General features: G+C 42.3%; 1 protein-coding gene across 7 annotated transcripts in view; it reads left to right on the forward strand.

Annotated features, from left to right (window-relative positions):
- Positions 1-24,161, forward strand: part of DOCK6 (dedicator of cytokinesis 6) — a 141,713-nt gene that overhangs the window by 98,775 nt on the left and 18,777 nt on the right. For 4 of the 7 annotated variants that reach the window (XM_060763545.2, XM_060763546.2, XM_067464045.1 and 1 more), the window contains 12 exons: positions 730-912; positions 2,854-2,980; positions 5,727-5,811; positions 7,514-7,610; positions 10,486-10,620; positions 11,998-12,150; positions 14,391-14,549; positions 17,058-17,158; positions 18,248-18,440; positions 20,121-20,264; positions 21,614-21,745; positions 23,008-23,022. In XM_060763545.2, coding sequence (XP_060619528.2) covers positions 730-912; positions 2,854-2,980; positions 5,727-5,811; positions 7,514-7,610; positions 10,486-10,620; positions 11,998-12,150; positions 14,391-14,549; positions 17,058-17,158; positions 18,248-18,440; positions 20,121-20,264; positions 21,614-21,745; positions 23,008-23,022 — 1,524 coding nt within the window. Of the gene's footprint in view, positions 1-729; positions 913-2,853; positions 2,981-5,726; positions 5,812-7,513; positions 7,611-10,485; positions 10,621-11,997; positions 12,151-14,390; positions 14,550-17,057; positions 17,159-18,247; positions 18,441-20,120; positions 20,265-21,613; positions 21,746-23,007; positions 23,023-24,161 lie in introns of those variants that run through there. The other 3 variants (XM_060763547.2, XM_060763544.2, XM_060763548.2) reach the window with 2 other exon arrangements.

Genomic DNA, 24,161 nt, shown 5'->3' on the forward strand with positions numbered 1-24,161 from the left:
TGCTCCCACAGACTGCAGTGACTCTGGAACCTTTTACAGACACTTGAGCACATGCCCAGCTATTATCAGTTTTACCATTGTCTTTCCCCCAGTCTAGATGACATTACAAACTTACCACAGCACATAGTTATATCTTGTCTTAGCAGACAGGTTCTTTTAATCAATTACATAGAGCCTTCGACTAACAGCATCACAGCGCAAGGAGAGAAAATACACTGTACATGACTTCCTTATATACAATTCTGTACCTTTACACATAGCAATCTCTGATTGGTTCCCAAATCATTAACTTAACTCAGACCCAAGATTACGTCATTCACAATCACCTGGACTAGGCCAGAACACATTCCCTATATACAGTTAATGCATGACTCAGCATTTCCAATAGAAGCCTATTAGCAGTGCATGACTCAGCTATATTACATTACAATACATTGTAAAACCTGACAATTAGGATATATCCAAAGTGAGGAGCCTCTTCACCTATTGGAAATCTGTGAAGTCCCAACGGAATGAATCCAAGGGGCTTCAGTGTCTATCAAGTTTCATCAAAAAAGGCTTTATATATGTGCATGTTCTCTCTTGGGATTACAACTACTGTTATAACCAGGATAGGCTGATCTATTGTGTTGCATTCCTGTGGCATTTAAAGCTTTATAAGCACAGTGGGTGTCTGTGTTATGTGAATTCTGTGACTGTGTCTTGAGCTTGGGCTTTGTTTGTTCCCAGCCTCCTCGTCAGTACAGCATGCTGTCTGCCGAAGGAAGTCGCAACCTGCTGGTGTGTTTCCTTTGGGTGCTGAAGAATGCAGATGAAGCAGTGCTCCACCGTTGGCTTGCTGACCTCTCTGCTCTGCATGTGAACCGACTCCTTGACCTTCTCTACCTCTGTGTGTCCTGCTTTGAGTACAAGGTTAGACTAGTCTCAGAGTCTGATGGGCTGCTCTCTTGCTTCTTTACACCAACTGGAGATCGGAATCCGGCCTTTAATTGGCAAACACATTTCCCAGGAGCTGTTGCACATGTCCAAAATCCAGTTGTAACCATTCTTCTCACCTCTCAACTTCTGTGAGGAAACTTTTGTTTATTTTGATACTTGGGAAAACATGGGGGTTAAGGTTTGAGTGTTGGACTGTGACTTTGGAGACCAGGGTTCGAATGTCTGCTTCTTTGGTACATCATATATTCTTAGCCTTAAGAACCATCAGTTGGAAATGACGTGAAGGCACACGATAGCAATAACAATGATGCATTCCAATATTTAAAAACCCTAACAATAACTTCACCCAAAGACATGCTTGAATTACATTTCATAACAAAATTTGAAAACTTTTCTGCCCCAAGCTTGAAAGTGTTATTTCCTGTTTAATTGTGTGCTACGTCCTTTGAAAGTTACTGTCATACTCCAGAAACTTCATTTTTGTGGCTGCCACAAACGATGTTGAATTTGTTGAGACTCTGTGAGATATTCATTGAAAGACTATAGCAAAATGTGCAGCAGGATATCCCACAAAAAACAAGTTTTTGCAATTTAATAAACTTCTCAATGTTTGTATGATAGAACCAATTAGGAAATGACATTTTTAACAAAGGGACAAAAATTGTGTTACATGGTGTTAATAGAGAACTCCATGAAGACTTTTTTGCTGGAACCCACAGCAAGAGAATACAAAAATTATTCATTTGATGCTGCATTTTTTTCCTTGGGAGGTATGCATCTCAAGTTTGATGGGCACAAAGTCTGGAACACAAAAAAGCAGGCAAATATGGGAGAGAGGTGTAGCATTCTTCTAGCAGTCCACAGTCCACAGAACTACAGCCATCCTTCCACATTTGCTGGGGATAGGGGCAGTGGACCCTCATGACCATGAATAAAAAATACTTTATAAAACTAGAGAGAATACCTCTTTAGGAATCTCTAGATCAGCGGTCCTCAAACTAAAACCCGGGGGCCAGATATGGTCCTCCAAGGTCGTTTGCTCTGCCCTCGCTCAGGGTCAACCTAAGTCTGAAATGACTTGAAAGCACACAACAACAACAATCCTATCTCTTCAGCCAAAAGCAGGTCCACACTTCCCATTGAAATACTAATGCGTTTATATTTTTTTAATTGTTCTTCATTTTAATTATTGTATTTTAAAGTGGTTTTTTGCACTACAAATAAGATATGTGCTGTATGCACAGCATTTTGTTCATGTTTTTTTTATTTTAATCTGGCCCTCCAACAGTTTGAAGGACTGTGATCTGGCCCTCAGTTTGTGGACTCCTCTCTAGATCTTGTAGTGTGGCCCTATGGTCAACATTCAATAGAATCATTCTGGAGGACCTATAAGTGCCTAGAAAAGAGTTCTCTCTAGAATTCTCTAGGCCCCCCAGTGTGACTCAGTGGTTAATTTCTGATGGAAGTTGACCATAGAGTTGCACTAGAGGACCTAGCAGAAACATATTTATCAAATCCACAGAATAATAATAATAATAATAATAATAATAATAATAATAATAATAAATAAGAGATAATCTGCAAATGTAGATGGATAACTCTATTGTGAAGTCTGATAATACACGTTGTTTCAGCAAAAGTCTTTGGGGGTTGTCAGCTAAAATGGAATGATAAAGGCAACCTTGTCCTTAAAAACTTGACATACTTGCTTTTGTGAGTCAAAAGCAGAGAGTGGTGCTAGGCTGGTAGGCTGCCAGATTTAGCTTCTGCCACAAACATTGCCCTAGTGTGGCCAGAAGGTCATTGCATCCGACGGCTCATCTCCTTTTGAATTGAGCAATTGTTTCTGGGAGCAGCTATGCTCTTTTGCACTCTTTCTTGTTGAAGATTGCTTGACTCTATGCCATCCCATAGGGCAAGAAAGCCTTCGAACGGATCAACAGCCTGACCTTCAAGAAGTCGCTGGACATGAAAGCACGACTGGAGGAAGCCATTCTGGGCACTATTGGAGCACGCCAGGAGATGGTTCGACGCAGCCGAGGTGAGAAGTATAGAAGGAAATGGGGCAACCATCTTGAGCAGGCTTCCCACTGACTCTAAGCAAAAAAATATTGAGTTCTTGTGGAAAGGCAATGTGGAAGCAAAAATAAACTGGAAAGATTTGCAAAAGTGGGAAATCTTTTAGATGCAGAGGGTAAAGGGGGAGTTTCAACCCCTGTTGCTTTAAGAGTGGTGGTTTGTTGTTGGGGGCAAGGGTGTATTTTCTTTTTTAAATGAAAAATCAGGGGTCTATTCATATGATTGATGAGATGGGTTGGGTTTTTTAAATGCTGGAGGGGTTACATATGCCCCACAGGCTACAATTTCCCAAACCTGCCATACGTAAACATAGACTGAAATTAGTTAGACTCAACTAGGTGATGCTTGCAAACTCAGTAGTGCACTAAGTTATACAGTTAGCTCCCCACATTTGCAGGTTTTACTTTTGCACATTTGATTATTTGTAAGTTTGTCGTTACTGCTTAATTAGCTCTACCTTCTCTTAACATGTCAGTTCCTCAGTCCCTTTCCCACCTTTCCATTGGAGCCTCATCAAGATTATAAACTCCTCCCTCCATTGCTCCCTCCTCACTTTCCCATCAAAATAACACCCAGTTATTTAACCCTTTCCTCCATTCTTCTTCTTTTTCTATGGAAATTACATCCAGTTTTTCAACCCTTCTTCCTCCATTGTTCTCAATCACGTTCCCAATAAAGCAACATCCAGATTTGAAACCTTTTCCTCCAGTGCCTCCATCCATACACACACCTTTCCATTGAAGCAGCACCCTTAAACCCCCCCCCCCCTTTCCTTCTCTCTTCCTTTCCTGAACTCAACTGCCCATTATCCCACTACAAGCCTCTTCCTGCATTTAAAGCCCTTTTCCATCGATCCACCTATTCCCACACTTATTCCTTACTTGCTCCTCTTCTTATCTCATCTGAGTTTTTTAACATTTTATCCTGCATATGTGGCCCGCCCACTGTCATTGTGATTGTGTTTATTGTAATGTTATATTGTTAATGTATTCATATGTTTTTATGTAATTATGATGTTGTTGCTTGTTGCTTATGTTTTTGGTTGTTTTGTTTTTAGTGTTTTTTGTTGGGGTTTTTTCCCCTGTAATATGTTGTCTGAGCTTGGCCTCATGTAAGCCGCCCCGAGTCCCCGTTGGGGAGATGGTGGTGGGGTATAAATAATAATAATTATTATTATTATTATTCCTTCCGCTTAACTCCCCCTCCCCCTCCACACACACACCCCTTATATTTAGGCTGAGTCATAGAATCATAGAATCAAAGAGTTGGAAGAGACCTCATGGGCCATCCAGTCCAACCCCCTGCCAAGAAGCAGGAATATTGCATTCAAATCACCCCTGACAGATGGCCATCCAGCCTCTGTTTAAAAGCTTCCAAAGAAGGAGCCTCCACCACACTCCGGGGCAGAGAGTTCAACTGTTGGGTTATGTTGGTTCGACAGGCATTGGGATCCTGGGTATCCTTGTGGGCAGGAGAGGAGATGATGAAAGATGGGGATAAAAGATGGGGACAACATGAAGAAATAGATGGTCTGAGAAGACTTTTACATTTCAGACTGATTCCTCTGAGGCCAGCCAGAATGATCCTGTAGTGAATGTTTTGTGCATGTGTGTGTGCTAGAATTTTTCTCATTTTTTTCTCACTTTCAAATTTGAAGTGGAAATAAATTCAATTCAGATATAGACATAAAGATGTAATAGAAAGGCATTGTTAGCAAAGAAAGGGAGCTATTTCTTCCTTCTTTGTTTTATTTTTGTTCTCGTGACCGTATCTCCCTCCATGAACCAACTCGGGCCCTCTGATCTTCTGGGGAGGCCCTTCTTTTGCCCCTGCCAGTTTCACAAGCTCACCTTGTAAGCACAAGGGAGAGAGCTTTTTCCTCTGTGGCCCCCCCGACTCTGGAACTCATTACCTGGAGAGATTAGGAAAGCCCCTACCCTAGAAACCTTTAAAACGAACCTTAAAACCTGGCTCTTCCGCTGCGCCTTTGGTGAGTAGGTATACAACCTCACACTATTGCTCAGCCTCAATGTTCTGTCATTGGAGTATACATCCCGTCCCCCCCTCGTGGGAAAGCTTGATTCCACAACCTCCGCTATAATGAGCCCTCCTTCGCAATTAACCTGCTTCTTCTTTTATCTCACCCGAATTTTTAATTAGTTTTAAATAGTTTTTCTTTTAATTCATTACATGTAGCTCGCCCATTGTCACTGTGATTGTGCTTATTGTAATTTTATGTTATTATGTTATTTACATGTTTTATGTAATTATGATGTTGTTTATTGTTTGCGTTTTCGGTTTGCGTTTTCGGTTTTACTCTGTTGTAATTTGTTGTTTGGGCTTTGCCTCATGTAAGCCGCCCCGAGTCCCCATTGGGGAGATGGTGGCCAGGTATAAATAAACATGATGATGATGATGATGATGATGATGATGATTATTATTATTTATTCTCTATCACTGGAGTATGAGATAGTTGGACTTCGAGAAAGCCCATGGACAAGAGGAGTGAGCCATTCCTGGCTGCTTGGTTTTCCTTATTTGTTGATTGATTTATTTATTTATTTACATCGCTTCTACCCCACCCTTCTCACCCCCGAGGGGGGACTCAGGGCGGCTTACATGGGCAATAATTCAATGCCATAATATCAATCAGGAATCAACTAGTTCTCTAGAGGCTCTTCCAACCTGACAGCCTCTTTTCTTTACAGAGCGCACCCCGTTTGGAAATCAAGAAAATGTGCGCTGGAGGAAGAATATCGCCCACTGGAGGCAGAATTCGGATAAGGTGGACAAGTGCGTGTGTGGGCAGTTCTGGGAGATCAGGGGAAAGGGAATGCCTTGTGCACACTCAGTTTTCAGATAATTGACCCTGACACCCATTTTTTTCCATCTCATGGTGTGACTGTGGGAGAGAGAAGAACTTCTCACCCCGCAGGGGACTCAGGGCGGATTACAGTGTACACATATATGGCAAACATTCAATGCCAATTTTTGGCATACAAACATATACAGACATACACAGAGGCTATTTAACTTTTTCTGGCCGCCAGGGAGCTGTCGCTTTCATCGTCCATCTGCGATGCTGATGAAGCACTTCCGCATTCCCCGAATGCTTCCCTGCTGGAATGCTTTGCTGGAGTCTTCTTTATGGCCTCATAAATCAGTTAATTTAGCCTCGCCACACTTTAAGGTGGTACCTTATTTTCCTACTTGACAGATGCAAGTGTCTTTTGGGTTGCAACAGGCTACACACAATTGGTTGGAAACCCACTCCAACCTGGGCTGGCTTCGAACTCATGACCTTTTTTTGGGTCAGAGTGATCTTAATGCAGCTGACACTCAGCCAGCTGTGCCACAATCCCGGTGCCCCCAACTACATAAATTACCATTAAAAACAATTAACATATAAAACTATAAAAAACCAGCAAAAACATAAGTCCTCAGCATCTCATTACTAAAAAACATTTTCCAATTGCATCGTCCAGTCATTCCGTGGGTCTAAATTTGCCAGTTACACCTAATTTTTCTACTTGACAGATGCAACTGTCTTTCGGGTTGCAAAGGTCAACAACAGGCTACACACAATTGGTTGGAAACCCACTCCAACCCGGGCTGGCTTCAAACTCATAACCTTTTGGTCAGAGTGATCTTAATGCAGCTGACACTCAGCCAGCTGAGCCACAATCCTGGTGCACTTCTTTCCTCCACCTTAAAAAAGTATATTTGACTCTGTACTTTGTCCTAGGTTCTGTGTGGAGGAAGTAACGAATAGAAATAAATTAATATTAATTAAAAGAAAATGCTACTTGGAACATTTGAGGGCCTTGGAGGTAGGGAGTGTCTGCTCAGTACTGGGAAGAGTTGTACTACCTGTGTCAGCAATGCCTTGTAAATGCTGGGCCTCTTGAAAAAAATGTGAAACCTATCAGGAAAAACATAAATATCCCCCCATAACAAAGTAATCATGTGTTTCTTTCCATTGGCCCTTAGTTCCATCTCTTTCCTTCTTAGTGCAGGGTAAGCCACAGCCTAGGCAGTCTCATGATGCCCATGGCATTCAAAGTGGCCAGCAGATTATGAGGATTCCTTATAAAGAAAGCAGATGCATCTCACATAGCCTCGAAGTCCAAAGGAAAATCAGGCCTTTTTACTCGGCTTTGATCTCCCTGAACTCAGCCTAGTACTGTCCCATTTCCAGGTTCTCTGTCCTTTCCTACTAAGGAAGATACACTGGCAGTGTGATTTTTCTGGGTGGTAAATGGCCAGAGAGGGAGCTCTAGCAAGAACAGGAATCAGCAAAGTGTCTGTGGAGCCCATGGACTTTGGCTTCACATGTCTTCAAGTTAAAATCATTCAGATTTGGTAAAGGTAGTGTCGACCTTTGACTATGAAAGATGCATGAGATGGCTCAGTGAGAAGAGACCTGCAGGTAATCTTGCCAGCCCGGTATGACGTCTTGTGATCTTAATGTACATCATTTTTGCCCATTGTTCAGATCCAAGGATGAAATGGAGCATGATGCTCTTGTGGAAGGGAATATGGCCACAGAGGCCAACATGGTGGTACTGGACACACTGGAAATTATTGTGCAGGTAGGTTTTGACAAGGACTCTAGACATGTAAAATGGCCACCAAGGCAAGGCTCTGAGATCCATTTTTATGGCTTAATAATGTAACTACAGTTCTCAGATCAGGGATTGCGCTATTTTAAAAAGAAGTCTGCACCACTTTCCAGTGTAATCCTGCATCTGGCAGGCTTCTGCTGAGAACGGAAGAATCACAAAAAGGAGGAAAATCTCCTAAGGCAATGGAAAAGAAAAAACAACCACACATATTATATTTCTGTAAATTGTTACTTGTTGGCTGAAGAGATTTTGTTGTTTCCATTCTGCATTATTGGAATCTGTCCTGTATTTCTTAGAACCTTAATTGGGCAAAACCAGAACCAACAATTATGTGTATTAGTTTGCATGTTTCCATAAAGTGATACTTAGTTGGATCACGTGCAGAAGCCAAAACAACGAGGAGAACAGGATGAAGGGGGGAAAAAAACCTTTCAGAGAAAAAAAAAAACCAGGACCCTTCCACACAGCCATATAACCCAGAATATCAAAGCAGATAATCCACTATATCTGCTTTGAACTGGAGCCCCCGGTGGTGCAGTGGGTTAAACCCCTGTGCCGGCAGGACTGAAGACCGACAGGTCGCAGGTTCAAATCGGGGGAGAGGCGGATGAGCTCCCTCTATCAGCTCCAGCTCCTCATTCGGGGACATGAGAGAAGCCTCCCACAAGGATAATAAAAACATCAAATCATCCAGGCGTCCCCTGGGCAATGTCCTTGCAGACAGCCAATTCTCTCAGAAGCGACTTGCAGTTTCTCAAGTCGCTCCTGACACGACCAAAAAAAACCTTGATTATCTGAGTTCACATTGCCAGATAATCCAGTTCAATGTGGATTTTATACAGCTGTGTGGAAGGGGCTCCGGTCTAGGAATTACTAGATAGTGAAGACATTATTCCAGGACTACCTGCCTCCACATTGTTAACTTTAACTGAGCCTTACATATTTCATGTACAAATATACAAGCCTGGCACAGTGTCAAACTCAAGGCCCATGGACCAAATCCATCATTCTATGTATCTCTCCAGATGCTGGAATACAACTGTTATATTCCTCATCATTAGACATCATGACTAAAACTGATGAGAGTTGTGATACAGTATGGAAGGATGCAGTTTGTTCAGTTTAGTCAGGATAGTGGGCTTTGAATTTAGATACAATGCTTGTGGATATGATGCCTTTTAACCTTTCCCTAACCTCAGAGCCATAAGTGCTGTTGGGTTGCAATTCCCATTATCATCAGTCTGCATGGCAGATAATAAAAAATGATAGGAGTTGTCATTCAGTAACATCTGGGGACCGAAATTGGGTAAAAATGAAAGAGCGCCAACCACTATGTCTAACAATTATAGTTGGCCCTCTGTATCCACTGATTCTCTGTCCATGGATTCAATAGCCCAGGGGTCCTCAAACTTTTTAAACAGAGGGCCAGGTCAGAGTCGCTCAAATTGTTGGAGGGCCGGATTATAATATGAAAAAAATACGAATGAATTCTTATGCACACTGCACATATCTTATTTGTACTGCAAAAAAAAACACTTAAAACAATATAATAATTAAAATGAAGAACAATTTTAACAAATATAAACTTATTAGTATTTCAGTGGGCAGTGTGGGCCTGCTTTTGGCTGATGAGATAGGATTATTTTTGTTGTTGTTGTTGTGTGCTTTCAAATCGTTTCAAACTTAGGTTGATCCTGAGCGAGGGCTGGGTAAATGACCTTGGAGGGCCGTATCCAGCCCGTGGGCCTTAGTTTGAGGACTCTTGCAATAGCCCTTTGAAAGCAACCATAAGGCTGACATAGCCCTTGATTTATTTATTTTTTTTGTCGTGTCAGGAGCGACTTGAGAAACTGCAAGTTGCTTCTGGTGTGAGAGAATTGGCCGTCTGCAAGGACGTTGCCCAGGGGACGCCTGGATGATTTGATGTTTTTATCATCCTTGTGGGAGCCTTCTCTCATGTCCCCGCATGAGGAGCTGGAGCTGATAGAGGGAGCTCATCCGCCTCTCTCCGGATTTGAACCTGCGACCTGTCGGTCTTCAGTCCTGCCGGCACAGGGGTTTAACCCACTGCGCTGGGGGCTCCCTTGATGAGAATTAGTTTGACACCCCTGTCTTAGAGCCTTAAAGGTATGGGGGGGGGGGGCTCTGCACCAGTGCCTAGGGAATCCCAAGGGGCTCAATGGGGCTCCCAATGTATTGCCTAGTCATTCTCTATGAAAGCAATGGAACACGTGTTAATAAACACAGTTTGATACCAGCCTTTCCCCTCTGAAGCATTCTGATTCAGTGGGCTGGATGAGAAAAGTTGTCCTAGTCAGTTTTTATTTAAACAGCATTACATTTCCTTTGATAAAGAGTTTGCTTTAGATGTTTTGGTAATTGTATCTACTTTCACAGCTATTTTTTTTGTTCCTGACTGTGTTTGAGCAAAGATCATAGGGAGAAATATTTGAGCTTGAAAGAGGGAGGCAAGGTCATGGGAAGTTCAGTCCTGCAGAATTTGACTTTATTTGGATCAGGATTTTCATTTTCTTGGCACTAATTTTGTCTACTTCGATACAATAGGGCTTCCATGCTGACAATTCTATGTGTTCCTAAAGTAGAATTTCCTGGACCATGCCAGAGTTGGATCAGTATCTTGGTTACTAAAGTCAGGCAGCTCGCTGGGAATCTGATCAAGGAAAAGCTATTGTCCCAGCTCAGCCACATTGCAAACTGGACTTCAGTGTGACTGCGTTCCACCTCTTGTACAAATTCCTAATTTTATTCTGGCTTTCTCTCTCCCTCTCCCTTTCTCTCTCTCTCTTTCTCTTTCTGCCTTCCCTTTGCTTATTCCCTTCAGACAGTGATCTTATCAGAAGCTAAGGAGAGTGTCCTGGGTGGGGTGCTGAGGGTGCTTCTGCACAGCATGGGCTGTACACCTAGTGCTGCCTTCCTGCAACACTGCTTTGCCACCCAGAGGGCACTTGTGAGCAAGGTGAGTGCTTTGGCTGGAAATTTTTGGCAGAAACAAATGCTGTGATGGAATCAGCTACCTCGTAAAGCTTGCTGGCGGGTGGATGGAGATATCCTTTCTCTCTGTCTAGGTTCCCCTTGCTCTAGTTACAGCTAGAGGCCTTATCCATAGGCACAGCTACTGTGTTTCATTGCGTGCCTTAATTGTTCTGTATCAGCCCTCTTGTTTTCAAACATTTAACATTGAGACTTGCATCTCCCCCTGAAGATGCAGGTTCGCAGCTTGGGAATGATCCTGGACTCATCGCTGAGCCTGGAACCCCAGGTCTCGGCGGTGGTCAGGGAGCTTTTGCACAACTAAGACTTGTGCGCCAGCTGTGCCCATACTTTGGGAAGTCTGACTTGGCCACGGTGGTCCACGCTCTAGTTACATCCCGAATAGATGACTGCAATGCTGCCTTTGAAGACGGTTCGGAAACTTCAGCTAGTTCAACGGTCGGCAGCCAGACTACTAACTGGGGCGACATATAGGGAGCATACCACTCCCCTGTTGTGCCAGCTCCACTGGCTGCCGGTCCACCCCCGAGCCCAATTCAAAGTGCTGGTTTTGACCTATAAAGCTCTGGCCCAGCTTACTTGTCCGAACGCATCCACCCCTATGTCCCATCTCAAAACCTAAGATCATCCGGGGAGGCCCTGCTCTCGCTCCCGTCAACAACACAAATGCGCCTGGTGGGGACGAGAGACAGGGCCTTCTCGGTGGTGGCCCCCCACCTATGGAACACACTCCCAACTGAGGTAAGACCAGCCACCTCCCTCCTAGTTTTTCGAAAGAAACAAGGCATGGTTTTGGGACCAGGCTTTTAGACAATAGATACAAGCAGCACTTTAAGGGAATGTGACTGGAATGACGATATGGCTGATGAGACTGTTTTACTGTTTTAACGATGGCTTATGTATTGTTAATTATGCTTTTATGTCTAATTGTGGTTTTAATTTTGTAATTTATTGTGTAATGGCTTCGGAGTGGGGCCCATTGTAAGCCGTCCTGAGTCCCCCTTCGGGGGTTGAGAAAGACGGGATAGAAATGAAATAAATAAATAATCTGGAGGTGCCTTTCTCTCCAGGATATTGTAAAACTTCCCCCACATTGTCACTTAATCCCAAAGCATACTTCAATCATTTTTCTGTCAGTCAAGAACAGCCTTTACTTTGTGTGTTTCCCAAAGTCGTGTCAAAATCTAAGAGTTTTAATATTAAACCTTGTGTGCCCCCTCCCCCAAAAGTAATCAAACGATTGTGTTTTTATGCCTTTGTTATACGATGCCTTGTCTGTGCGCAGTGGAAAAGCAATTGTTGTCATTGTTAAATCAAATCACATTCAACATCATGCTTACAGTTCCCAGAAATGCTTTTTGAGGAAGACACGGAATTGTGTGCTGATCTTTGTCTGCGTCTCCTGCGCCATTGCAGTAGCAGAGTGGCCACCATCCGGACTCATGCAAGCACTTCCCTCTACCTTCTCATGCGACAGAACTTCGAGATTGGCAATGTAAGGACTGGGGGGAGTAAGTGGAGTTTGCAGTCATTTCTGCTAGGAGGATGCTTTCTGAAGTAGGGCCAAATCCTCCCCAGTTCTAGGAGTTAATTGAATCTCCAGTGAACCTTGGAATATTGCCATTGTAATATTTGTCTTTCCCTGCCTGTGTTTTTCTCGCTTAACTATATTGAAATCTACCTCTTGGAATTACTATTTATTTGCATTACAACACAGTATAACCCATGTATCTGTGGGGATATACTGTGGACTTTGCATGTATACATGAAACCATGAATAATCGTGAACCCTACTGAAATGAAGGAATTCTGGTCCAATAATCCATTGAGTCATGCTGAAGAATTTAGAAAATGCCTATAGAGAACATATTTTGTTGGACATGGATAACTGAAACCACAGATACTGGTCCTTTGTATATGGAAGTTATACTGTATGTAATGCTAATTATAATTATAATTATTTTCCTGATAGTTAACACTGTCTGTTACATCTGAGTTTTGAGGAATTTCCCTTAATGGATTAGCCCATTAGCTTTGCTATTTTATTATTATTGTTATCTTATTATTACTATATAAAATTGAAAAAAAATCAATTACTGTTTGAATAATTATATCAGTGATCCTTTATGAAAAATAATATACCGTATTTTCTGGTGTATAAGACGACTGGGCATATAAGACGACCCCAACTTTTCCAGTTAAAATATAGAGTTTGGGATATACTCACCATATAAGACTACCCCTCTTCCACCTCTTCCTCCCACCCTGTGAAGGGGGGGGGGGGAGAGAGAAGGAGGGAGATCCAAACCAAAGAAAAACATTTAAAAACAATTACATCCATTATTAAAATCACACAATCCATAATTGTCATTTTGCTACTCTTATAAATTGTAATGTAAATATCTGATATGCAGGATGTACTTTCATTGTTACAAATGAAACATAATTAAAACATAGGTGATTCATCACAAAAACAATGATTGGAGAACATTGGACAACGGATGGTGGGATTTGCAGTACTTTCAACCAATTCACCTATGACTTCCACAGACCACTAAGACCTTCACAAATTACAGACCTGGACCAAACTTGGCACACAGAACACCCATGACCAACAGAAAAGACTGGTGCAGTTTGGGAGGAATTGACAGTTATTAATGGGAGATGTAGTTCACATATCCAGAGAGCACTGTGAACCCAAACAATTATTGATCTGGATCAAACTTGGCATGAACACTCAGTATGCCCAGATTTGAACATTGGTGGAGTTTGGAGAAAACAGACCTTGACATTTGAGAGTTCCTTGGATTTATAGTTCACCTGCAATGGAATTGAACCAAACTTGGCGCACAGAACTCCCATGAGCAACAGAGAATACTGGAAGGATCTGGAGAAAACTGACCTTGGCATTTGGGAACTGCTTGGATTTATAGTTCTCCTTCAGTAGAGTATACTGAACTCCAACAGCCTGAGAGGCACCTGCAAACACTGTGGCGGCTTAAGGGGCATTTGTAGGCACAGAGGGGCCCCCACCATCTTCTGCCAGGCTACTGGTCCTGCGGGTTCAGGGTGCCTCTCCTCCACCCCTGGGCCCGCTCACACAGTGGCAGGGTGGAGAGCCCCCGCCCCTCACCCCCACCTGGCCTACTAAGTCAGCAGCAGCTTAGCAGCAGCCCAGCAACACCCCAACAGGCAGGATGGAAAGCTCTACTATGCCTACACATGGAGCGACGGCCCAGGAGGCATTTGCAGGCATGGATTTTCCACCATTCTCCATCGGGCTGCTGCTGGGCTGCTGCTACTCCTGCAGGCCTGAGGAGTCCCCCTCCACCCCTGAGAGGGCAATGGAGGGCCCTCCCGAGGCTGCTCGCTCAATGGCCGGTTGGCAGGATGGAGGAGAGGCGCTCCTGGGCCCACAGGAACAGCAGCAGCAAAACGAAACAGCCTGAGGTATGCCGCCGCTGTTTCTGCGTGCCCAGGGGGCTTTGCAACTGCCTTCTAAGCCGCCGCTCCGGGAAGGCATTCTGTCGTCTTCTGCCGGATTGACGCAGTGCTGCAGCTACGGGGGCTCTCCTTCACCCCCGCCAACCCGTGCCCGACGTATAAGATGACTCCCAACTTTTGAAAGGATTTTCCAGGATCAAAAAGTTGTCTTATAAGCCAGAAAATACTTTTTGTGCTCGTGTGGGTCATTTCACAGTAGTGAATATTTTCTGTTGTGTTTTTGTTGTACAGAACTTTGCCAGGGTGAAGATGCAGGTGACCATGTCCCTGTCTTCCCTTGTGGGAACATCACAGAACTTCAATGAGGAGCACCTGAGGCGCTCGCTAAAGACCATCCTGACTTATGCAGAGGAAGACCCAGAGCTGCGAGAGACCACCTTTGCTGAGCAGGTGCCAATTCTAGCAGACCCAGAGAAAAAAACTGCACTTACAAACACTCAAGCACTTTTGGGTTTTCCAGATCTGTTGCCTTCTTCTTTAAGAGCTTATTATCAGTTTTGAGTAATATTTGTTATTTGTTTGTGATGTGTTGCTTCATACAAAATAGATATATTTTATGTGAAAGGAATCACTAGTGCCTGTGTGGTTATTGTAAAGGTAAATAATGAAAAAAAATCACGGCACTTGTGAGCTTGGATGCATGTTCTTCATGGATGCGCTAGTCATGTTGCCTTCATGCTCAGCCTATTGATTACCACAGCCTATTGATAATTAGATATATAAGTGTTGGAAGGTACCGGTATATCAAGGGAATCTGAAACTTCCCTCCCAAGTTCATGTGTAGGGAAACAAATTCCTGTACAGTTGTTCTGCAAAACAGTGAATATTGTTTATTAAGATGAGCCAAGTCCTTCAGAAGGAGGGTAAGAAGTAACTTCCCAAACATTGTATGTGTGCTTGTGCTTTCAAGTCACTTTATGGTGACCTCATTAATTTAATAGAGTTTTCTTAGGCAAGGAATACTCAGAGGTGATTTGGCCTGTTCCTTCCTTCAAAATGTCTCCTACAGCACCTGGTATTCCTAGGTGGTCTTCCACCCAAATATTAACCAGGGCTGACCCTGTTTAGTCTCCAAGATCAAATTGGATCTGGTGCCTTTTGGATATTTATTATGCAAGTAAAGTGGAGCCCCTGGTGGCGCAGTGGGTTAAACCCCTGTGCCGGCAGGACTGAAGACCAATAGGTCGCAGGTTCGAATCCGGGGAGAGGCGGATGAGCTCCCTCTATCAGCTCCAGCTCCCCATATGGGGACATGAGAGAAGCCTCCCACAAGGATGATAAAAACAAATCATCCGGGCGTCCTCTGGGCAACATCCTTGCAGACAGACAATTCTCTCACACCAGAAGCGACTTGCAGTTTCTCAAGTCGCTCCTGACACAACAAAAAAAAATGTAAATACATTATCCAACTTATAACTGTGATTAAGGAAACTTTTAATATTTCACTACATAGAACAGGTTTGTTGATTTCCTCTGGTTTTTTGAAAAGCTCTAACAATAAATTATTCAGCAAGTGTCTCTTAATTATTAAATCAACTAAAGTAGAACAAATAGGTTTCAGGTCCTCTGCAGTCTCTGTATTTCATGATGAATATGGGTAGCTGGATAGGTTTTCAATTTTGCAAGGAACTGAAAGGAAGTGCCTAGTTTTGCCATCAAATTACATGTTGGAATTTTAAAGAATCTTTTGATCAGTATTTTCCGATACAGGTCTACAAAAACTGAGAAATTAGATTTAAATATACTGGACTATATTTACTGTATATATTCGAGTATAAGCCTAGTTTTTCAGCCCTTTTTTTAGTCTGAAAAAGTCCCCCTCGGCTTATACTCGAGTCAAGGTTATTTATTATTTTACTCTGTTGTTGTTGTTGTTGTTGTTGTTATTTTCATTTCATTTATTATTTTATTCTATTTATTATTATTATTACATTTATCATTGTATTCTATTATTATACATTTATTATTTTACTGTATAATTGTTATTGCTACATTCATTATTTTACTCTTTTTATTATTGTTGTTATTACATTTATTATGTTACTCTATTATTATTGGAAGGATACATAAGCACATTTACATTGAAAAAGGTAAATAATCATTTAATCAGAGTTGGAAAGTCTTTATCTTAAATTACCATTCAAAAATATATAACCTACTGATACTAATTTTATTGGTATCTATTTTTACCAGTAGCTGCTGCATTTCCCACCCTCGGCTTATACTTGAGTCAATCCGTTTTCTCAGTTTTTTGTGGTAAAATTAGGTGCCTCGGCTTATATTCGGGTCAGCTTATACTCGAGTATATACGGTACTTTGAATCACTTGAGTTGCTTAGGTAATAAAATTATTTTGTCAAATATGAAAAATGGCAAAAGAAATATAGTATCTTCGAATGGAGCTATTAAATGTAAATCTGATTTGGGAAAATAAGGAATCCTGTATCTGAAAAATGAATCTTTTTCCTATTTGAGCATCTATTCAATGTGAATATGATATTAACATTTACTGGATATCTAAATTGGGAAAAATCCTAATTATTTGGTGGCATTCTTAGATTCTTGAGTCTGCCTTTTCCATACATGGTGAACATACAAAAAATAGACTTCAGCTTATTTTCCAATAAATATTGATGTCTTCCCCACCTTCAAATGTAAGTTATTGGGCTTTGAAGCCATGAAATGAGACTTGGATGGTTAAGGTGAACTCAAACCTGCTCATAGAGTCAGAACAGAAGAGGAATTCACCTTGATTCTGTTTACATGTATCCACACAAGGGGCACTCAATGTCCTCAACATCCCTCCTCAAATTCATACCACTTATCTTATTTGGTAGAAGTGACCATGTTTTTGTGCCTTGTGGTTGTCAATAGAAATTGATCCCTCCTCTCCCTGTAGGTTCAAGACCTCGTTTTCAACTTGCACATGATCTTGACAGATACAGTAAAGATGAAGGAACACCAGGAGGATCCTGAAATGTTAATAGACCTGATGTACAGGTGAGACAGTAGCCAGTGACACAGGTAGAAAAGCAGAAGAGAAAAGTGGAGGCCTCACTTCCTTCTAGGATAATTAATTACTCACCAGGAGGATGAGTTAAGATTTAAACTTGAGGCAACAGAGGGGCAAGCTTCAAGGAGATTAGGAGTGAGGCTATGAGTTTTAAAGGCCATTTAAGTGTATTTATTGTATTTTAATTCTGTTTTTACCACACTGTTACTATTTAATTTTTTTTTAGCTTTTCTATGCCACTTTTGAAACTTGTCTAGTGTGGGATTGTTAGCTGCCCATGGGGAGAAAGGCAGGGTATAAATAATGTTAATAATAATAATAATAATAATAATAATAACAAATCTCATATCAGCAACAAACATACTGGTTTTTGGAGCAGCCTTGCTTTCTCAAAAGGGGTGTTGAGATTTTTGAGAGTGAGTAAAATAAGGTTTTTTTTCTTACCATTTTCACTTGTTCATGTATTGAAAATAGATATATGCCTTGACCTGGGAGTTGGTAGGATAGCAGCCTTACATTGAGAGATAACTGTATGTACTTTTACATCACTGGGGCCAGACAGGTGTGTAGGGGAGGGAAGCATGGCAATACTAGGGAATACTAGCTGTACCCTGCCACGTGTTGCTGTGGCCTATAGTAAGAATTTTCAAAGTAGAGGTAGATATCTGGACTATTATGAAAGAGAGGTACCTACCTATTCCTTCCCTCCTTTTTCTTCCCCTTCCCCTTTCTCTCCTTTCTTCCTTCTCTACCTCGTTCTTTCATTCCTTCTTTCGCTCTTTGGTTTCATCCTTCCTTCTCTCTTTACTTCCTTCCCTTCCCCTTTCTCTACTTCTTCTTTTGTCTCCTTCCTTCCCTCTTTCCTTCCTTCCTTTTATTTCCTTTAGGGGAAGTTCAGCTACTTTATTGGGAAGCACTTTGCTTGTGAAACAAGTTTAAGAGAGTTTCAAAAATAAAGCTTCTCCTGTCTGGAAGGGCCAGAGCAGAAATGAAGCAAGTCATCCTAAGCAGAGTCAGTGGGAAAGCCCCTCCATAAAACACAAGGCTCTTGTCCATAATTGTCACCTACTTCTCAGGATAGCCAAGGGGTACCAGACATCACCAGACCTGAGGTTGACCTGGTTGCAGAACATGGCAGCAAAGCACTCGGAAAGAGGGAACCACGCGGAGGCAGCTCAGTGTCTGGTGCATTCTGCTGCATTGGTAGCCGAATACCTGAGCATGCTAGAAGACTGTCGCTACCTACCTGTGGGCTGTGTCACTTTCCAGGTAAGAAGAGGATGGGGTAGCGGTAGAAAACCCTTGGGCAAGAGCTGCTTTTCTGTGTCAAGTCATGATCCCTCCTTTCTTGCCTCAGAGCTTGATGTGCCCACCTCAGTTTTGCTGTCTCTATGGCAGAACTGAATGAACACAAGTTCTAGCTTGTGGTTTATCTTTTCCCTCTAAACAAGGTGCACTCTAGCAGAAGGTTGTAGGGAGGGTGATTGTTGTCGTCTATGTTGTATTAGTTGGGGTTGCTTTTTATATTAAGAAAAAATATCTGTATGGTTTTGTTTTTGTGGGTGCAGGGATAGTTATCTGTAATTCTATGTATTTTGCCTAATGTTTTATGTATTTGGTTGTTTGCTAGTCTGCTTTTTGTTGAAAAAAATGTTACATTAAAAACCAAATTAAGCAGATGCCTTTTGCTGAATCAGGAAGTGAACTGGAAGTCACTTCTGGTGTTGAAAAAAGGACTCCCTAACTCTAAACTATCAGGATGGACACAATAAAATTTCTCCACCAAATTGGGGAGTAGACAGGGCATTAGAGGGATCCAGAGAAACATTCTTGAAAGTTGCAAACAACATGCAGGCCACCCTTTCTCCACCCTCTCATTTGATGATCTACATTTATGCCTTGTCCAACTGGAGGAGCCCTGGCACAATGGGTTAAACCAGTGTTTATCATCCTTCCTAATTCCGCGACCCCTTAATACAGTTACTCATGTTGTGGTGACCCCCAACCATAAAATTATTTTTGTTGCTACTTCATAAGTGTTATTTTGCTCCTGTTATGAATCGTAATGTAAATGACTGATAAACGGGATGTATTTTCATTCACTGAACCAAATTTGGCAAAAAAATCTGATACACCCACATTTGAATGCTGGTGGGGTGGGGGAGATGATTTTGTCACTTGGGAGTTGTAGTTGCTGGGATTTATAGTTAACTTACAACCAAAGAGCATTCTGAACTCCATCAACGGTGGAATTGAACCAAACGTGGCACAGAGAACTCCCATGACCAACAGAAAATACTGGAAGGATTTGGTGGCCGTTGACCTTGAGTTTTGGAGTTGTAGTTCACCTATATCCAGAGAGCACTGTGGACTCAAACAATGATGGATCTGGACCAAACTTGGCACAGATACTCAACATGCCCAAATGTGAACACTGGTGGAGTCGGGAAAATAGACTTTGACATTTGGGAGTTGTAGTTGCTGGGATTTATAGTCCACCTACAATCTAAGAGCGTCCTGAACCCCACCAACGATGGAATTGAACCAAACTTGGCACACAGAACTCCCATGACCAACAGAAAATACTGTGTTTTTGATGGTCTTCAATGACCCCTCTGACACCCCCTCGCGACCCCCTCAGGGGTGCTGACCTCCAGGTTGAGAAACTTTGGGTTAAACCCTTGTGCTGGCAGGTCACCAATTCAAATCCAGGGAGAGTGGATTGAGCTCCCTCTGTCAGCTCCAGCTCCCCATAAGGGGACATGAGAGAAACCTCCCACAAGGATGGTAAAGCATCAGACATCTGGGCATCCCCTGGGCAATGTCCTTGCAGTCAGCCAATTCTCTCACACCAGAAACGACTTGCAGTTTCTCAAGTCACTCCTGACATGGTAAAAATATTTGGAGGACTGTTGGTCTTCTTACAGTAACTTCTCTTCTTTTTCCAAGAATATCTCTTCCAATGTGCTGGAAGAGTCTGCTGTCTCAGATGACATCCTCTCTCCTGATGAAGAGGGCATCTGTTCCGGAAAGTACTTCACTGAGCAAGGCCTTGTAGGGTTACTTGAACAAGCAGCTTCCTCGTTTACTATGGTGAGCAGGACTGAACATGTGGCCCTACTACTATACTACTACTACTATACAGCAAAGTTACAAATAAAAGAAAACGTGGGCAATTTCTTGGTTTCAGTCCCAAAACCCCAATCCCTCAGATCCAGAAAGTTCCTCCATTCATCCTCCAGGCATTCCAGTCCAAGCCGGTTTGTGTTATCAGGGCTACCTCTAGCACAGAGCCTCTTGATGGTTTCAGTGGCTTGACCTTGCCTACTGGGCTTAGGGCATGGAGGTATTGTAGTGTCTCAAGCACATCAGATATGGCTCCATGAAAGCTTCAGGTGTCATAGGAACATGGCATCTTAACCACAGGTTGAAGCTTTCTACTTCCTTTTTTGGTGAGGGCAACTGTGGGGAGACAGGGGCCAATAATCTCCCCTGCCCCTTTTGTGGACTCTACCCCATCAAAACACTTCAGTTTTCCTTTGTGGCCTCCCTCAAAAATGGCAGTTAGAAGCAAAGTAATATTACCTCATGGGTTTTTGTAGGTTTTTTCGGGCTATATGGCCATGTTCTAGAGGCATTTTCTCCTGACATTTCGCCTGCATCTATGGCAAGCATGCCTCTAGAACAGGGGTCCTCAAACTATGGCCCAGGGGCCGGATGCGGTCCTCCAAGGTCATTTATTCTGCCCTCGCTCAGGGTTAACCTAAGTCTGAAACGACTTGAAAGCACACAACAACAATCCTATCTCATCAGCCCAAAGTAGGCCTACACTTCCCATTGAAATACGAATAATTTTATATTTGTTGAAATTGTTCTTCATTTTAATTAATGTATTGTTTTTAAGTGTTTTTTGCACTACAAAAAGATATGTGCAGTATGCACAGGAATTCATTCATGTTTTCTTTTTTTCAAATTATAATCCGGCCCTCCAACAGTTTGAGGGACTGTGACCTGGCCCTCTGTTTAAAAAGTTTGAGGATCCCTGCTCTAGAACATGGCCAAATAGCTCGAAAAAACCTACAACAACCCAGTGATTCCAGCCATGAAAGCCTTCGACAATACAATATTACCTTCTGTTGCTATTTTACAAGGAACAACAGAGGAAATAAGAAATACTGCAAGTAGTGTGTTACTTGTTGGAGTGGGGTGTTTTCACACATTTTGTGGGATTTCTATATGAAAAAGTTACTTTCCCACCCTCTATTTCCCTGTTTGATACCCACTAAAATTGCTAGATGCTTCCAGGCCCCAAGCGGAACTCCTCCATTGTTTCTTGTTTTTCCCATCTGCTGCTTCTGCTGTCTTGCTGCTTGCTCTTCAAGAGCCCATGTCTGCTCGGTGCCTCAAGGGGATGCCTGATCCATGTTCTTCATTTCCCTCAGGGAGGACTTTATGAAGCTGTCAATGAGGTCTACAAGATCCTTATTCCCATCCATGAAGCCAATCGTGACTTCAAGAAGCTGGCAGTGCTGCATGGCAAATTGCAGGACGCCTTCAGCAAAATCACCAACCAAGTGAGTGAGAGCATCCTCTTCTGGCAGTGCTTATTTTGGGGGAGGAGAGGCAGGAAGCCCATATGAACTTCTTTTTTTCTGGGTACTTGTCCAGCCTTGCTTGTACGCCCATTTCACTACCCATGTCAGAAGAAATAAATGTTAATTTAATCTTGAGGTCAGACCCTGTTGGAAGTGGAACCAAAAAGCTGGATAATGCCACTTTGAGTGTCAAAGCTAAAAAGAAATCTTTTCTTGGGAAAATTGTCTGAACTGGGCATCTGCTTCCTGCATGCTTTGTCCTTTTCCTTCCCCAATCTCTGGCATGTTTAAATGTGATTGAGGATGGTGTGTTCAGGTATGTGAAGAGTCCTGCTACAAGACGGAAAGTTGAACTAGAATTTCATCAAAGACATTCTGGCCCTCTGACAGTACAAGGAGAAGTAACATGAACCCTGTTTGTCAAGATGGAGACCATTACGCCGGCCTCTCTCAAAACCCCTTCCAATATTAGGAGGGCAGAAAAGGCAGCAGAGATGTAAGGAGCACTTAGGAGACCAGAATACCCATATCTGCCATACTTTCAGGTTTATGGGACAGTCCCAGGTTTAAGAAACCCATACTTCTTTTGATCACAGCTTTCAGAATATTCGGTGGCTTATGAATATTCTAGGATTTATACTTACATCTCTTTGGTAGAAATAAGGCCTTATGGGTTAACCTTATCTTCAAAGCCAAAACACATGAATCTCTTCTAACACAGTTTGAACTAAACAGGGAATGCCACAGTTTTCTGTCAGATTTATTTTATTACTCGGCAAATGAAGACAGAATCAACCAGCTCAAGAGAAAAACTGTTAGCATCTGACAGTAGCCATGCTCATTTTTAACCAACTTGTCCCCACACCATCCAAGGTCATAGGATACCTCAGAATCTGACATTGGTTGTCTGTGTGCTGTGTTCAGACCGATCTGGTATATGATCTTGGCTGACATCTTTAAAAGCCTTCCTTCATGGTTACATTGATCATGAAGGACACTGGGCTTAATGTAAGGTCTCCAAGAAAAATGCTTGCAGGAGCAGATGCGGAGAGTTGCCCCACACTTTTCCCTTACTCTTAAAGAAAATGCATTGTTATGTTCAGATTAAGCAGTGGCTACTCAGGTTGGTCTTAAGCTGTGATCACCTTTGGCTAGAGCATTCAAAATTTCATATAAATTAACCTTCTTCTTCTTCCCCTTTTCTCTGTCCCCCTGCTTCACCTCTTTATTCTGTCAATCAGGCCTCTGGCTGGGAGGTAGGCTACAATACATCTTGCTTTTTCTATAACCGTGTTTGTGTGATTATGCATGATGTCATACTTAAAATCATTTCTGCCCTTCTTGTGTTTGCATATTTTCTCTAGCTGGCCTTTTAAAGCACAGTTACCAAGAACAAAGAATGGAGTCCTAGGTTTTTCCTGCGCAAGGAAGTCTGTGTGCTTGCCTTAAAATGACACAGATCAGCATAGTTATAATACACACAACTATCAAGGTCTTTTTAAGGATATCAGTCCTACATTTGCACCATTTTCTTTCTTAATATGCTGCCTTGAAATGTGATGGGGTCTCTTTCTTTGAAGGTGTGTATTATAACTATGGATGACCATCTGTCAGTGGTGCTTTGATAGTGTTTTGCTGCATGGCAAGGGGTTGGACTGTATGGCCCTTGTGCTCTCTTCTAACTGTATGATTCTATGATTTTTCTGCTACATAATAATAATAATCATCATCATCATCATCATCATCATCATCATCATCTTTATTTATACCCTGCTACCATCTCCCTGATGGGGACTCAGAGCGGCTTACATGGGGCCAAGCCCAAACAACATATTACATCAAAATAAAACCAAAACATAAACAACAAGCAACATCATTGAAATTACATGGGAAAAATATCTACATACATGTATATAATTGCATTGATCATTTAGGTGTTTTATTTGTGTACTCACACAAGGCCTGGGCATGTGATAGCCATCCCTTGTAACTGGGAAAAATGTTAATATGCAAAGGGAAAAGCTAGGAGGATCTCTGCACAGTACACAAGTCCCATTTTCCAGGAACCTTTGGTGTTTTTTCCTGCCACACAATGATGTCCCTTCCCCAGATAACAGTCCCTTGCCTGTGATCTTTCTTGTACTTTAATCACTTCCTGATTTGGCAAAAGACTACAGGCAAGGGACTGCTATCTCGGGAAGGAGCATCGCTGTGACAGGAAAACCCCAAAGATTTCTGGAGAATGGACTTGTGCACCCTGCAGAGATCCTCTAGCTTTTCTGCTATTGCTTCATTTAGTATATTTGGTATATGCTGGCACTGGGCAATTTCTTCAACACCATGTGGTCACATTGCAAGAAACTGTCTATTTTCATACCATTTTGCCATGCTTAGT

Source organism: Anolis sagrei, chromosome 2, assembly GCF_037176765.1.
Source record: "Anolis sagrei isolate rAnoSag1 chromosome 2, rAnoSag1.mat, whole genome shotgun sequence".
Taxonomy (NCBI): domain Eukaryota; kingdom Metazoa; phylum Chordata; class Lepidosauria; order Squamata; family Dactyloidae; genus Anolis; species Anolis sagrei.